The 16667-nt window shown below is 34.1% G+C and overlaps 1 protein-coding gene across 15 annotated transcripts in view; it reads left to right on the top strand.

Moving 5' to 3' along the window:
• Positions 1–16667, top strand: part of ZNF236 (zinc finger protein 236) — a 75269-nt gene that overhangs the window by 36297 nt on the left and 22305 nt on the right. For 11 of the 15 annotated variants that reach the window (XR_015288490.1, XR_015288492.1, XM_086894586.1 and 8 more), the window contains exons 12-22: positions 404–607; positions 2370–2514; positions 4848–5108; positions 5387–5634; positions 6241–6342; positions 11237–11388; positions 12503–12609; positions 12701–12852; positions 12967–13179; positions 13724–14003; positions 14441–14544. Coding sequence is in view for 11 of the 15 variants with exons in the window: in XM_086894586.1 (XP_086750712.1) it covers positions 404–607; positions 2370–2514; positions 4848–5108; positions 5387–5634; positions 6241–6342; positions 11237–11388; positions 12503–12609; positions 12701–12852; positions 12967–13179; positions 13724–14003; positions 14441–14544 (1968 nt within the window). In the remaining 4 variants the exon portion in view is untranslated. The remainder of the gene's footprint in view (positions 1–403; positions 608–2369; positions 2515–4847; positions 5109–5386; positions 5635–6240; positions 6343–11236; positions 11389–12502; positions 12610–12700; positions 12853–12966; positions 13180–13723; positions 14004–14440; positions 14545–16667) is intronic. The other 4 variants (XR_015288493.1, XR_015288494.1, XM_086894599.1 and 1 more) reach the window with 1 other exon arrangement.

The raw sequence follows: 16667 nt of genomic DNA on the forward strand, positions 1-16667 counted from the left end.
TCCCTGTTCCCTTTTATCATGTTAAAAAACATCCTGTGTGTGTTTGTTGATTCCTTTTTCACACAGTTTTTTAAAAGTTTGTTTTGGAAGGACTTTAACCTGCGATGTGCAATTCTCAGGAGAGCTTCTGAAACACTTGAAAATTGCTGTCACTTTTGCATCATCCAGTTTCTTGATAGCAAACTTACTTCAAGTAATGTTTCAGTTAATTAGCAGTTCAGCAGATTAGTTTTTACTTCGATTGGGTTTTATAGATCTGTTTTGAAAACCTGTGTTGGAATAAACACCATGAGAAAGAAAAAAAAAACCAAAAATACACCAGGAAAGAGAATCAGTATTCTGATTGTATTTATAGGTTGATAGAAATAAAATTTTAAGCTATTTTTTTAAAAATCTTTTGCAGGTGTTAGGCCTTTTGCTTGTCCTCACTGTGATAAGAAGTTTAGAACATCGGGCCATCGGAAAACTCACATCACTTCACATTTTAAACATACGGAACTAAGAAAGCTGCGACATCAGCGTAAACCCGCAAAAGTTCGAGTGGGAAAGTCAAGTGGCCCAGTACCAGACATTCCTTTGCAAGAGCCCATACTCATAACTGATTTAGGTAAAGAGCGAGTAAATCCGTGCTCTCTTGAAATTTGGATTTCAATGGAATATAAAAGTTGCATTTTAATAAATCAAAAGCATTCAGAGCTCACTCGTAAAGATGCACCTTGAAATAAGTTACCAACTTCAGCAAAGTGCTGTATTTTATAGTTTGCTTGCACTAGAATTAATAAGAACAGTATTTTTTATTTACAATGAAATTGTATAATCTTTACCAGTAAGAAAGTATGTGCATTTTTATATTAGGAGTTTAACTTGAATATTATTAGACTGTTGGTATAGAAGAGATGACAGTTCATTGCCTAGAGTCTTAAGATGATAATGTTCCAATAAAAATTTGTAATAAAGATTACAGATATTAATGGATCAGTCTGTTACATGATAAAGTATTTTTTATAATTATGACCTCAACTAAATTAGTAGTAATCATTAGTGGTCATATTTTAAAAAACAAGGGCAGCTCAATTCTGGAACCTGATTTGGAGAATTCATCCAGTTATTTTAATTCTGTTATATAAATATTGTCACAAGGTTATGTAAAACCACTTTTTGGAGGAAGTTGTGCAAAGCAGTATGTTGTTGTCCAGTAGAGATGAATTTAATGGGTGAGGTATTTACTCTTAATTGTTTGATTGAACAGTCTGCTAACCCCTGACTTGCCTATTGTGCAGGCATTTTTAAGGTGATACCTTTAGTTTATATCAATAAAGTTATTATCGTGCTTTAAAAGTCCTTTTGCTTTCACTGGATCCAGGAGTTACTGAAAGCAACAGTAAGGATTATTTTGATATCAGATAGAAGGAACTTAAATTTTTGGGATTCAAGCAAAACTTAGCGGACAGCTTCAGACAGATCACTCAGTACTTCTTTCTTGAATGAACCCCAGAACAAAGTATAATGCCATTTCTTGATTTTGAAGAGAAGCTCCACTTCAATACAATTAAGGTCTGCACAGTAGAAGTCCAATGTTTGGAAAAATATTAACATTAACAAGAAATACTGTAGACATTTTTTCCTATGGATGCTGATAAAACAGGAACTCTGCTGATATTAGAATGTTCGATGTAAAAATAAGTTCTGTGGTTTATCTAGAAGGTGTAATGGTTTTTCAACCCTCTGACAATATTTCCACATTTTTAGTCCTTCCCCCCCAAAAATGATCCTATTTCTTTTAGAGGTGTCAAGAACCTAGTAATGTTACTTTCTAGTGCTGTTAATCTTTGAGTGGCACTCCTGTTGATACATATTTTGCTTGCCAAAATAGTCTTAATTTTTCTAGAAGTCTATGAAAAAATCTGCAAATTGTTCTATACCTGTTTCAATGCTTTTCACAGAAGGCGTATTAAATATTTGTCAAGTTGTATACCTGATAATACCTGATACACATTGATTAAATATCATTTGCAAAGGTCAAGGTGGGAAGAAGGAGGTATTATTGGATCAGCAATGAATTCACAACTCAACTCTTTCTAAAGTTAACGCTTATTTTAGACAAGGCTGCTACTGTAATGAGGTGGACCTATGGATAAAAGAACTTAATACTAAAATACCATGTACAGTATAATAACTATAATGCTAAATAGATAGATGTATGCATAATTTTAAGTAAATGCTGAAAACGTCCACATTTTCTTTATATTTTTGGATACTACAAGTTAAGTCATGGTTTTTTTTCAAATTCTAGATCTTCAGACTACTGCATCTTTGGAATAACTTTGCCAATCAAATTTTCCATTTGTTATTTGTGTTTATATATGCAGGTCTTATCCAGCCAATCCCGAGGAATAGCCAGGTCTTCCAAAACTATTTTAACAATAATTTTGTGAATAATGCAGAGAGACCATACAAATGCTATTATTGCCATCGAGCCTATAAAAAATCCTGTCATCTTAAACAACACATCAGGTAAAATAAACACAACAAAGAAAGGAAATGTATGCCATAACAAATTTGTGAAAAAGCATGAAATTTATATAGTATTCACTGAAAAGACTTTTTTTTTACCATCTCTTAAACACTGAACCAGTGATAATTCACTTTTTTTTTCTTGTAGAGTTGGAGGAGGCTTTGGACTAACTCATGCCCATTTGCAGTTCTAGCACTATTAAGTAGTTGTGTTCAATGTGCAGTTTAGTTTACTGACAGTTGTATTCTTTTTTCCAAAACTGTATAGAAAATAGCAAGCATTGTTAGTGAATTCTTATGGTAATTTTGTAATTGCATACTCCAGATTTGTATGTATGTAACTCCTATTTTTTGAGAAGGAAATTTGCCTTTTGTTCTGTATAGAAAACCTAAAAGAATTTGAGCATATGTTGTAGTCAAGTAAATATTGTTGGGGATCATTTTGTTGCTTGAAGCTCAGTTCAAATTCCATGTAGTCAGTGATGGTTAGAACCGCAAAGTCATGGAGTCATAGAAAAATTTAGGTTGTAGGAGCACCAGTGGAGGTAACTAATCCAATCTTATTTTTAAAAGAAGAGTAGCTTCAAAGTTAGATCAGGTTGTGGTTTTATAGGCAATGAGATTTAACATTTAGTTAAGGTATGAAACAGTGCTTTCTGACTTACATACTATAAATAATTAGAAGAAGAAATATGAAAAAACCCCACCAAAGATGATTACAATAATCTAAGGGAAGAGTCCTTACAAGCAGGTAGCAATCTGCTTTTTTCTGCAATGTAAGCTCTGTACTGCTTTCTCACTCTCTTTAGCTCAGATTGTGTTGAGTTCCTCACACTCTCTTTACAAATCAAGTTCTGTATTTTTAAGTTCTCAGACTGCCTTGAAGTAGTTCTTGGGTTTTATATGTCATTTTAACAGAAGGAAGGGAAGCTTTACAATATCCCATCTTTTCTTTTGTAATATCCTACCTAGACTTCTCACTGTTGTCTGTAGATACATTCCGGATGAATTGATTTAAATGAAAATAATTTTGAATTATACCAAATATTCAAAAATACAGTGTGGGTACCAATCACCTGCTGCTGTGTTTCTTTGATCTTTCAACAGAGTACTGAGAGAAGCATGGCTTTTTTTAAGGTTTTGTGGAGGAATTAGAAACTTTTTTCTTTTTATGTGTTTGCTCTTTGTAAATTGGCATTGCTATCATTAAATTGATGCTATGCTTGATAATTTTGTGGACAATGTGTCCTCATGGAGTAGTGCTGATCATTGCTTGCAAAGCTTGTTCTCCTCCTGAAAAAAGAGGTAAATTTGTAGTAGGGGTATTTTCAATAGAGCAGTGACTGTGAATGCTGTGTCAAATAATCCCCCAGGCACAGCAAGGAAGGTCAGGATACCCTACTGCTGGTTTTTATTGTGTGTATTGGTAGGAAGACAGTAATCTTAATATCTGTCATATACTTTGTTATGGCATCTGATGTGGTCGTCATAGACTTCCAAGGTTAATATAATCATAAGCCGTCCCTAACTTTTCCTGATTTTATTAAATCTTGCTTCTTTTATCTTCCAATTCATAGCATTCCCATTGCCCTCTTCCTAGCTCTCTCCTGGGATTTTACAGTTGTAACCCTTAAAATTCTTGTTGCATTCCATTTCATTTCCTATCTTTTCCTTCCTTCTGTTTTGTATCTCAGTGTAGTCCTAAAGGGAAACTCCTCTAGCACCTCTGGAAGGAAGGATATAGCAAGTGCTGTGTATTTTGATAATACAAGTGAGAGGCTTTCCCCACTTGAATATGTTTTTCACATAGCATTATGAGAAACAGTTTGTGCCTTGTTCAGGTACATCAGAGGCTATTCAGGATGGACACAGTTCTTTTTCCCAGAGTTTTGTTAAGTGTAGTGGTAGTATATATAAGGAGAACCATATCTCTTTCTCCAAACTTTTATGGACAGTTTTTTGCCTGAATTGAGGAAAATACATGTGAGTGATAATATACTAGTCTGAAGAACTACTACACCATCTGGAACAGAAAAATTAAACCCAAATATTGAGATGAAGACAAAGTATGATTAGAAAAGGAGATTGGACTGTAGAACATAACTAAAACTACCCAGATAGTATTGTTTTTAGCCCAGGATAGTATTGTTTTAGCCAGGTTCTTTGTAACTTCATAAAGTTTAATTTCTGGCTTTTCTTAATTGGGGTCTCTTCCATCCATACAGCTGTCCACCTTAGTTTGGTTTATTTTGTTCATTTTAAAATTGAGCCCTTTAATAACTTTGTAAATCAAACTGTTAAATCTATTTTAACTTGTGCTTTCTCTTAAAAAGGTCACATACTGGTGAAAAGCCATTTAAGTGCTCTCAGTGTGGAAGAGGTTTTGTGTCAGCTGGAGTTCTGAAAGCACATATTAGAACACACACTGGATTGAAGGCTTTCAAGTGTGTTGTGTGCAACGGGGCCTTCACTACTGGTGGTAGCCTCAGGCGGCACATGGGGATCCATAATGACCTTCGACCATATATGTGTCCCTACTGTCAAAAAACGTTCAAAACATCACTCAACTGTAAAAAACACATGAAGACTCATAGGTATGATTGCAGGTTTTTTATGAATCTTTCAATGTAGTTCAGCAGCTTAGTTTACCCTTAAAGATACTTGGAAAGGCAGCTTTGATCTGTAGCAACTGTGTATGTTTGAATAAGGACTTTTATTTATGGGTAGTGAACCTTGGGTACCTTTGCTTAGGTACCTTACTGTACTTTTAGGTATAGTAAATTGTGGTGTATAGTCAAAATTAAAAATTGTTCATATAAATAGGATATATGTCTAACTGAAACTATAAAGTTTTTCTCACCTTACTTTGTAGATATGAACTTGCACAGCAACTTCAACAGAATCAGCAGTCTTCAATAGATGATTCTACGGTAGATCAGCAGAGCATTCATGTTTCTACACAGATGCAAGTAGAGATTCAAAGTGATGAGCTACAGCAGTCAGAAACTGTTGCAACAGATCAGCAGGCTATTTTAGAGTTAGACCAGCAGCCAGTAGTAGGCACAGAAGAAACAGCCCTAGAACAAGAATTGGTTGATCAGCCTTTAGAGCAAGATGAGGGTGAGTATTTGAAATATGATAAGGTTTATAATGAAGTAAGTTTACAAGTTCTCAAATAATTGTTTCTTGACAGAAACTAGAAAAATACATGGAGAAAAGGCTACTTACTGTATACTTAAAGTATATAGTATAATTTCATTCACTGGTGTTCAGTTTTGCTATTAAAACAGAAAAGGATTAGGATTTTCATCCTTTAGTTGTAGCAAGCAAAACTACTAAACAAATATACAGAAAAATAATATGCCCACAAAACCGTACCATGCCAGTTCTGTTATTATTAAAAAGCACTGCTGTATAGTCTACTTAGAAAGTAATACCTGTGTTTTGGGGTGAATGTTCCACATTCTTATTCAGTTTGTAATAGTGGACCAAAGTATTTTGGTTTTGCTTGTTTGCTCTTTTTAATTGTGCAGTGAGTTACCAAGTGCAACAGGGGAATATAAATAAAATTTAAGTTCCTGTTCAGCTAATAATTGTTTAGTGTATTTTTAATGTGAAAACTTAGATGACTGTAAGATATGGGGGTTTTGAAACAACTGAAATATACATTTAATTACATTTTTTTATACTTTCCCTTTTCCCCTGTCCTTCCTTTCCCTATTTCAGATAGATTTGTGACATCTGAGCATACTTTACAGGAAAACATTACTCAGTTTGAACAACAGACTATAACACAGCAGCCATTTGATCAACAGAGCTTATCACAAGGTTAGTAATAAATAAAGGAGGTGAAAAGTAATTTTTATAGATCTGGCTTTACAGCATAGCTATGATAAAACCTTTCTAAAGTGGGCATCTGCAGTCATAGGAACTGCAATGCAGAGAACTTGGAAGAAAATTACCATTCTGAAGCTATACTTGGTAGAACATTATGAATACTTAATTTAATTTTTTTTTTTTTTTCTTTTATGAGCTGATGTCTAGTCATTACAGTAGGGGATTTATAGTCAAGCATTTCATATTCTTTCCTTGATTGTGTTTGAAATTGGTGTGTCAGTAGGCAGTTTGCACAAGTTTGCCTCTCAATATACATGCTCATAACCTGAGATGATCAGAAACACAGTCTTAAGATTTGAGTGAGTAGCTACTGGGATTCATTTTGGAAAAAGACAATGCCAAATATAGTCACATAAAAATCATACTTTCACATATCCATAGCAGTTTCTTTTTATATTTTATAGAGCAGTGAAACTAGCAAATTAAGAGATTGTAAGCACTTGGAAACTATTTTTTTCCTATAAAATACAGAGAAATATGTGTAGGTGTGTGTAGCCTGCAAATAGTGAAGAAATGACTGTTTTTCTTTGCTTTTCACAGCTGGTTTTCTTGAATTGTTTCATAATATGAAGCTAATAATTTTGTTTTGGGGATTTTTGGTGGTTGTTTTGGGTTTTCTGTCAGGGGGGCTGTTGCTGAGATGGGGAATATTCAATGGCTTTTCATTTGTTTTGGTTTGGAAGCATACATCACTGGCTTATCCCTTGATCTCCTTGTTTCTGACTCTAAGCAGTAACTTAATGTAGGTGGTAACCAATAATTGGTAATCTATCTGCACAAACTTCTCTGTTCTTAGTTTCCTTCTCTTTTAATTGTATAGTGTCATTTGTAAAAACTTAATTGACTGGTAAGTTGCATCACACTGTGAAGAAATAGTATAATTTTCCAATTTTAATTCTCTAGGTTGTGCTGCTTTGCGTGTAAAGAAAAGAAAATTAAAGTTCCCACCTTTATTAAACAAGACTGATCCAGATCCTCTTAAAATATTATGATTATTTTCATTGGTTGGCTTTTACAGTTTTTCAAATGAATGAGAAGACACTATGGAAAAAAAGGAGCTTTTTGTTCTACATTACAATGAAGAGTGGTGGTGGTTTTTGTTTGGTTTTTTTTTAATAGCTCCTTAGAATTTATAAACCCAATGAGTAGCTCCTGTTTTGTTATTTAAACTTCGGTTTCTGTGTATGTGTATCTTCTGTATTACATAAATATAGAATGATTTCCTGGGGAGGGTAAAGACTCCTAGAACTCACAAGACAATTCTTTCATCATCAGAAATCTATATTGATCATCAATATATTGTAAAATTGGTTCTCAGAAACAGAACATGTGTAGTGTGGGCATTTTGAAGTCTCATTTGTATAAGATGTCTCCTATTCTACTTGGAATCTCATCCACAGATTCCCAACTCTTTGAAGTTTCCTTGAAGATCCTGGAGCCCTTCAAAATTTTTGAATTTCAGGTAGGTAAGCATTTGCGCGGATGCATGCGTTAAATTGGTCGACCCTCTCCCTATGTCTGCATCTGTGCTTCATGCTCCTAATTTCTTTTTCCTATCAGCTAGGCAAAACATTCAAGCTTAAAACACTGTCTTTTTTATTCTTGATATTTATAGGCTGTATTCTTTTTAAAAGATTTTGCTTCAGTGTTTTTTAATTAAATGACATAGGAGTTTCAAAAAAAAAAAAAATCTTTGAAAGGATTTTCTTTTTCCTTTTTAAGGGAAAAATCTCCAATTTGCATTTTAGACAGGTGAGGCCAATCTCTAGGTCTGAATAGAACTGGCAGAATTTTGTTTATTCTTTCCGGTTTGCTTGTAATACTTTGTTGAATTTCTTGTTTGTTCAGATAGATTTTCTTCCTCCTATGTTCAGACTTGTTAAGAAGTGCAGATCCTATGAGGGTGCTACAGTATCATAATCTATGATTCATTTGAGGTAGATTTGAAGGCTGAGGAAAAGGACTTGTATTCTTTGTAGTGTGTTCAGGCATCTTTATTTGAAGACTTCAAAGTGAAGTCATAAAAAAATTTGTCTTTTATCTGAAATTTTCTTTGGTTTTTTGAGTATCATCTGTCACCAACTGTGTATAAATTATATCACCTTTACTTCTGTTAAAGTGTCCCTGTAAGCATGGTTGAATGATAATACAAATAGTGGTGATAGGCAAATGATCTTGGAAAACCAGAAGTCCAAATGCTGTTAGTTCTATAGCCTATACAAATACACCCTTGCCACCAGAATGCTATTTGCTTTCCTAAGAAACTGATCTGCAATCTCAGGACTCAGAATTCTGATCTGTCAGTAACTGTTTCCACGTGTTTGCAGTCAGTACTGTTCAGCTGGTTGCCTTTGCCTAAGAAGCAAACCTGCAGAACATGTAATTGATAGTCACTGATCCCTGCTGAGATGCACGTTCATGTGGGTGTTTATAACGTCAGAATTTAAAAGATCTGTCAGTAAAGAGGTGATTTTTTTTCTAAATTAAATACTGTATTTACTACAAACTATCATAGGGTTGTTTTCTCATTCTCACATGCAAGACACATCTTTTTACGAGTAAAATGATTTCCAGAGTATTCTATTTTTGCTATGTTTTGTTAATATAGAAGATGATAGGTTGGATGATGTCCTAAATCCAAAAAAACCCCAAGCAACACAAATTACTTGTACTGAAAAACATGAAATCCAATTCCAAGTTTAGAGGACTTGTACTGAGAGGCTTCCCTTATTATACAGAGCTTAAGATATTTTCTGTTATTTTAAGATTGATCAAAAGCTTCTGAGAAGCAACGTACAATGATGAAAACAAGAGCAGGAAATAAAGGTTGTGAAATTTCTGACTGAATGTCTGGGTTCTGGTGTTTGGTGCTATGGGGTTTTTTTTTAGTGTAGTTATGTATAAATAGGATGGTGGTAGCAGATGCCTTCAGAATGCTCAAAACTGTCATATCTTTTTTAAATTTTGAGGGGAAATGGACCCTTGTGCTAGGAATTGAGCAAAATGGGGATTCATCATGTATATTCTTGTTACAGTTTTGGTTTGTGTTTTTTCCAAAACTACTTTCAGAAGTAGCATTTCTTTCTTCATTTTGTCCTCAAATACCTCTAAATGCTTTTCTCTTCCTGAGCATTTTGTTGCACGATCCTTGGAAATTTTTCAGGATATCAATAATTTATTCAAACATTGTGAAATGGAATAGGTCATAGTACAGTAACTTCTTTTTTCCTTCTTAGACAGTAAAATTTAGCTACTGATTAAAAAAGAAGCTTCAGGTTTTTATATAGTATATTTAATAGTTGTTTTGTTTGTTAGTTTGTTTTTAATGTAGGACATGTAAGTAACATCATTTTGCTTCAGTTTCTTGAGTCTTTTTTTGTATTCTCATCCCAAGTAGTGTGAATGTCATTTTTCTATAAAGATACTTCTAAAATTTATTTGAGAAGTAGAAATTAGCAACCTTCTTGTCTCTGCAGAATTTTTCATTTCATTTGCTCCAGGCTACTTTTTTTGTCATTTCACAAAGGGTAATTGAGGTGCAAGATCCAGCTTTTAGGATCTTTTTTTCTTGTAGTCTTGTTGTACTTCTAGGAGAGAAAATAATATACGCGTTTCAACATTGGGTTTGGTGATTAGTTATGACCTGATTAATAATGCCTTGAAGATTTATTTAGATTTGTGAGTTTTCATTCTCTGATGGAAGCAGTAGCATACAGAGGGATTTTTTTCTCTACTGATTACAATATTCTTCTGCTGTGGAAAGTGTCTTTTGGGAAAATTTCTGCTTAAACTCAATACATCCAGGTTTTTGTCTTACTGTTGCTCAAAAATATTCTTTAAGCATTGCTTTTTGGCCTTTGATGCTGTGATCATCTGATGTGGGTTTGTTTCTACCCTGTTTTCATAATCTTCACCCTTTTTGTCCACTAAAGGCAAACTGCACAGAAGTACTGAAATTGTTGCCCATACATTAATTACTGGTACTGTGGTTTAATTTTTTTCCACATGACATTATGGGTTTTTTTTTAATAATGGAACTATTAAGACTTAAAAGGGTTGATAGAAAGACATCTCTAATAACATTAAAAACCTCTGCAATCTGAGCTGTATTTCCCTGGCTCTCAATCATTGGTGCTATCATTTCATTAATTCATTTACAAAAGGAGATGACTAAGATCTGCTATTTCAGAAGAACAAAACCAAGTAAAACTTTCAGAGTTTTATACCAGAAATATGAATGAAAATATGTTTATTTTTTACTTTGCAGTTTGCCTTTGAGAGGCTCTACTTTACTATTATCTAAAGAGTGGGAGTATGTGGAGGAGATCCAAAGTAGGAGAAAATGGGGTTACTTTATCAGAAACTGGAGTTCTCCTATTGGGTCATCTCCTCCACTCACCCGCCATCCTCCCCACTGAGCTTTGCATCCTTGTGATCGGCTTCCAGTGTAGTTAAGGGAGCGTGGTACCAACGTGGATAAAGGGAGATGGGTCAACCTGTTTGACACATGCATGCTTACATACAAGAAATTCAAAATTTCAATGGCTCTAAGGTAATTGTGGCACCTTGAAGAAACTTCAAACAGTGTTTTTCTGTGGAGGAGATTTTCCAATAGAATTCCAGCTAACGGTAAGTAACCCTGCTATGCGTATGATGTAGATGCCAGAAATGTGTGTGTTTTGATGCTCAACAGTGAAGAGTACAGCTATTACTATATGGTAATACTACTTATTCTCTTTTGAAGGTAGTCTTCAGAAAAGTGTGGTGCTATTCAAAGTCCAGATCAGTGTGTTTTACAGGTTTATGACTGTTTAATTTCTGGCAGGTTTTACTGTGAATGACAGCTACAATCAACAGACTCAATTTCCAGCTGTACAACAGCTGCAGGATTCAAGCACACTTGAATCTCAGGCTCTTTCAACGAGTTATCATCCACCAGCCCTTCTTCAGGTTGCAAATACAGACACAATCAACGTAGTAAGTACTACTTGAAGGCAGGATTAATTGTTCTGTGTTCAGTCATGACTTTATTGCACCATTTCATTAGTGATTAGGTAAGACGAGAAGTCAGAAAAGTTTCAGGGTTCCTTCTCTAGATTGCTTATGTTTAACAACTGGAAAATAGGTGAGGTAAGGATAAGGGACTTGACCTTTCTGAGAAGGAAGTGTATGTTTTGATGCTCTGGACTTAAAGAATACTATAATTGGGTTTGTGAGTTTAAAACTAAGGAGAGGATGCAATGTTATGAAATAATTTTATATTATTGCATTATATTATTTCCTAATTAGTAAATTTCTATAGACATATATGATCAAGAAATAAAAAAAGCTTTACAAATCTTCAGTGATCATTCATGGAGCTTGCATATTGCGGTGTATGATGCTTTTGCATGGCTCTTATTTAGTTAAATTTGTAAAAGGGCTCAATTGCTAAAAATACAGTTTAAATGTAACTTTTTATGACAGTAGAAGTACCTGGCAGGAAGACTACCTGCTGTAATGTATTTACCATGAAGACCTCTCCGACTTACAGTCCCTTCAAGCTTTTTTGCAAAATGCAGATGTTGTCAGAGAACTCACGTGGGTTTTAGGATCTGGAAGAGTTTGAGTCATTTCAATTTACAGGCTTCAGAATTTCCTTGGCTTCAAATTTTGAAACATACTCTTGTTCTTAAGGATTATTCTGTTGTGGCTTTTACGTACAGGAATGTTCAGAGAGTAGTGAAGTCTGTCAGCAACACTGTTTGGCTGCTTACTCAGTGTTTAAATTTGCTGCTCTAGTTTTAAATTTAAATCCTCAAATACTAGGATAATCTAGACAATTTAGATAAATGTTTGTGGAGATTCAGAGAAGTGTAAGTGTGCTATGTTGTCTGTGTATTCCAGTTCAGTAGCTGAACATTTTGATGCTTTCCTTCTCACTATGGAAGAGTGAGGTATTATATTGCACTCAATTTCCTGTCAAAATGTATGAAAGCATAAATTGAATTCCTTGTGTTGACTGTAAATGCTGTAATTTTCTTCTTGCCTATTTGGGAGACTATATTTTAATATTGTGTTACTGAAATTCACTTGAGGCTTTGATTTTTAGACCACTCGCTTGATACAAGATCAGTCACCACAGGAAGAACTTGAGTTACACACCCAACGGCCTCATTTTCTTGAGGATAATGAAGATCAAAGTAGGCGTTCATATAGGTATGTTACCCTTTTAGCTTTTGTAACAGAATTTCCTGAATCTTTTATGGATAACTACATGAAACTAATGAAAACTATTTTTTTCTAATAGATGTGAATATTGCAACAAGGGGTTTAAGAAATCCAGCCATTTGAAACAGCATGTACGATCACACACTGGTGAGAAACCTTATAAATGCCAACTCTGTGGCCGTGGTTTTGTTTCCTCGGGAGTTCTTAAGTCACATGAGAAGACTCATACAGGTAAACAGTATACCAGCTCTATATTAGCTTAACCCATGTTTGGGTTTTGTAAATGTCCTATGTGAGTAAAATTAAACAAATAGCATGCTACTTATTTGTTTCTGTTACTTTAAGGAGTTAAAGCATTCAGCTGTAGCATTTGCAATACTTCCTTCACAACTAATGGCAGCCTTACCAGGCACATGGCAACTCACATGAGCATGAAGCCTTACAAGTGCCCATTCTGTGATGAAAGCTTTCGAACAACTGTTCACTGCAAAAAACATATGAAAAAACATCAGGCAGTCTCCTCAGCTGTAGCAGCAGCTACAGATACAGGAGGGGGAGGTAAATGATTTCATTTTTACTTTTACAGTCCTTACTACATAAGAAATACAGATGTTTTGGTGGATTACATGAGTGCTATAACAGTAATGGTACAAAATAGCCTTCCAGCATTGATAATGTCTGCTGTTCTGAGATGCTGAAATCTCTCTGTTATCTGAAGTGTTTAAAGAAATTAGATTTCCAAGATCTGTCCAGCACATTAAAGGTATTGTATGTGACATAGCTACTAAAGTATTTCACTAAAGTAGAAGATTTTTTTGTCCTGTATTACTTAACCTGTGTTAGTTATTATAAAAATAAGAATCATAAATCCAGCTTTTTTTTAAAATGAAGTACAGATATGAGTAGTTAGATCTCTAAAAGAGATTGAAGTCCATAATAGTGCAAGTCCAAGCACAAAATATACTGGCTGTGTGTTTAATTATAAACCCTTCTATTTTTTGTCATTTCAGCTGATAGATTAAACTAACAGAAATGTGGTTTTTGTTTGGGTTTGATTTTTTTGTTGTTGTTGGTTTTTTTGTTGTTTTTTTTTACTTAATAGTTGGATGTGTTGAAGATGATGATGAAAGCTCTGAAAGAACTTCCAGAAAATCTCGTCCAGGTGTCATAACTTTTACAGAAGAAGAGACAGCAGAACTGGCAAAGATCAGGCCTCAAGAAAGTGCCACTGTTTCAGAAAAAGTTCTTGTCCAGTCGGCTGCAGAGAAAGACAGAATTAGTGAGATCAAAGATAAGCAAGCAGAACTGGAAGCAGAGCCCAAATATGCCAACTGTTGCAGTTATTGTCCCAAAAGCTTTAAAAAACCAAGTGATTTAGTCAGGTGAGGAATGGAAAATTTTCATGTTTTTAATTTGCTGAGTAGTTCACCAGAAACTTCAGCAATAACAGTTTCTTATAACTCTTTATGCCTGAGTTGAAGTTTAACTAATATTTAAATAAATTTTTCTTTTTCACAGTGTTTTAAAAATGTCTAAATGTTACATATTCTGAATATGACTAGTCCAACCTTTTCATATTTATTTTCCTGTTGTATTAAAATTATTTTGAAGTTTTAGAATAAATTGTTTTTTCTTGTGTTAATACCTGCATAAAAAAGTAAAAATCTGTTGAAAACATGCAAATACATAAATCTTCTTGATCTGCATAGTGTAGTGCTAGTATAAGTATTTCATTAATTCTAAAATTAATAACATAGAAAGTAAATATTTGAAAAACTGACATAAAAGTAGAAATTAACTTATATCCTGGAATTATTAGGCATGTTCGTATCCATACTGGAGAGAAGCCGTATAAGTGCGATGAATGTGGAAAGAGTTTCACTGTAAAATCCACTCTGGATTGTCATGTTAAAACACACACAGGTCAGTGAAGTTTTACATGTCTTTGTTTAGAAGCTGTTTGCTTTCTTGACCAGCTCTTTACAGATTTTGCAAGGAATGTTATGTTTCACTATGATCTAGTATTTGGAACTGTGGATGGCAGTGCTAGGGGAAATTTGGTACTTGTGACACTATCAAATGAATCGCATCAGAACATTCTGAATAAGCTTCTGTATTAGTAGGCTTCTAAAGCATGGTCTTAGCTCTTGCAAACACTCTGTAGGTAAGTATCCTGAATATGTTCATGTCCAATCTTCATTTCAATGATTAATGATTTTCCTGAGTAAGAAGGAGGAGGTGAGGGAAGCTTATAAAATTAAGTTAGAGAAAAAAAAACCAAACTATAAACATTAATGTTTGTGCTGCTACATAAACTAAGAAAATAAGAGTACAAAAAATTGTATAAAAATTTTGAGCATTCAGCTTTTTGAATCTTGCAAGTTGAATGTAAATCTAGTATCTGTAATATTTAGATTTTTAGAGCAGGTTTTCCTAAGTATTCCTAAGTTTAATAGTAGTATTTTTCAACTGCGATTTTGCCCTAATTAAAAAAACCCCAAACTTTCTAACTCTTTCTTACTTTCTACTTACCATCGAACTTCTGTAATAAACCCAGTCCTGAACTAATTAATTTCTAAAACTGTCTACAGTTTCATTAAATTTCATTATTTTCTCTTGTCAAAAACAAGATAGAAAGCTTTCAATGTTGTAATGCATGATTATTTTGTTCATGGAAGCTGCTTCTTCATTTTACTGTATTTGTACTTTCTACTGTTGTTTAGTAAGAAACAGTACTCATGTTACATGAAATAGTGTAGATCAGGACAGACAGTAGCAGATAGTAAGGATAATGAAAGGAACAAAGCAAGGATTGTGTAATGTTCCTCCAAGTTCAAGCAGTTTACAAATTGTGGAGCTCTGAATAAGAGATTGCATCTCTTTGCTCAATAGTTTCAATGGAAACATTAAATACGTTAATTTTATCCACTTGTTTTCTGATCACAGACAAACAGGGTAAAAAGGAATGGCTTTCAATACAGTCCATAGTAGTAAGGTCCTGGTTTCCCCTTCTTAATTTTTAAGCTCTTTATGGTTGTACAGACTTTCTGATAATATATAATGGAGCTTTGTAAATTATTATTTTAACATCCTTAAACAGATCTTCCCACCCTGCTATTCATTCTCTCTTTCACATTACATATAGTAACAGTTCTGACAGTTTGAGTCCTTGCTCAGGTGTTTAAGAACTCTACTTCTGACTTCCAGCCTTGTGAAAATTGTCCATATAAACCATCTGTGTTCTGTCTTAGAACTGTTTTTCTTTAGTTCATGAAAAGACTGTCCTTTCATTCTATGATAGCATTTTTATTAAGATCTTTTCATATAAAACCACAGTAAAATTCCAGAAATCCAGATACAGTGGAAATCTGATCTCACAGTTTTGTGAGGTGTAATTTTCACTGCAAAAGTCACATTACCTTTTCCCTATTATAACTTATTTTATCTTATGGAAGTTTTTTTTCCATGTTCTTTTATACTTGGGCCAGTTTGTGCTGGATAAAGTTTAGCTAATGTGCAGTTTTCTGCATTTGAGACTGGATTGCTTTCTGGAATGCTCTCTTAATCTGTGGGCAATACCTACACCTAATAGTTCATTGCTTTTATATTGAGATATATGTAATTTAAGTTAACAGTAAAAAAAAATTGACAGTATTAGTGTCTGTAACTTCCCTAAAAATAGTTTCATTTGGAAAGCTACTCTGTTCCTCATCTGTAAATGAATGTTGCCTGGATAGGAACCTACCTGATACCATCTGTAGTCAGCATTGATCCAGAGAATTAGTTTGGGGCTTTACTGGAAGATTGGAAGTTACTCAGTGAGGTATATGGTTCTTTGTCTGAATGCTTAGCTCCTACATCTTGGTGTAGCATAAAGTGGGATACCTGAAGTCATGCAGTATTGCATTTCTGTCTTCGTTGCTTTTCCAGTTTCCTGATTACAGAACAGTTCTTGTTAACATGTTAGTTATGTAGCCAGTAGTGTGGCATGTTGGTGGCATAAAACACATTTAATTTTTCTACATTTGGAAGCAGTGCCAGTTTAG

This window comes from Cyanistes caeruleus, chromosome 1, assembly GCF_971803275.1.
Source record: "Cyanistes caeruleus chromosome 1, bCyaCae1.hap1.1, whole genome shotgun sequence".
Classification (NCBI taxonomy): Eukaryota; Metazoa; Chordata; class Aves; order Passeriformes; family Paridae; genus Cyanistes; species Cyanistes caeruleus.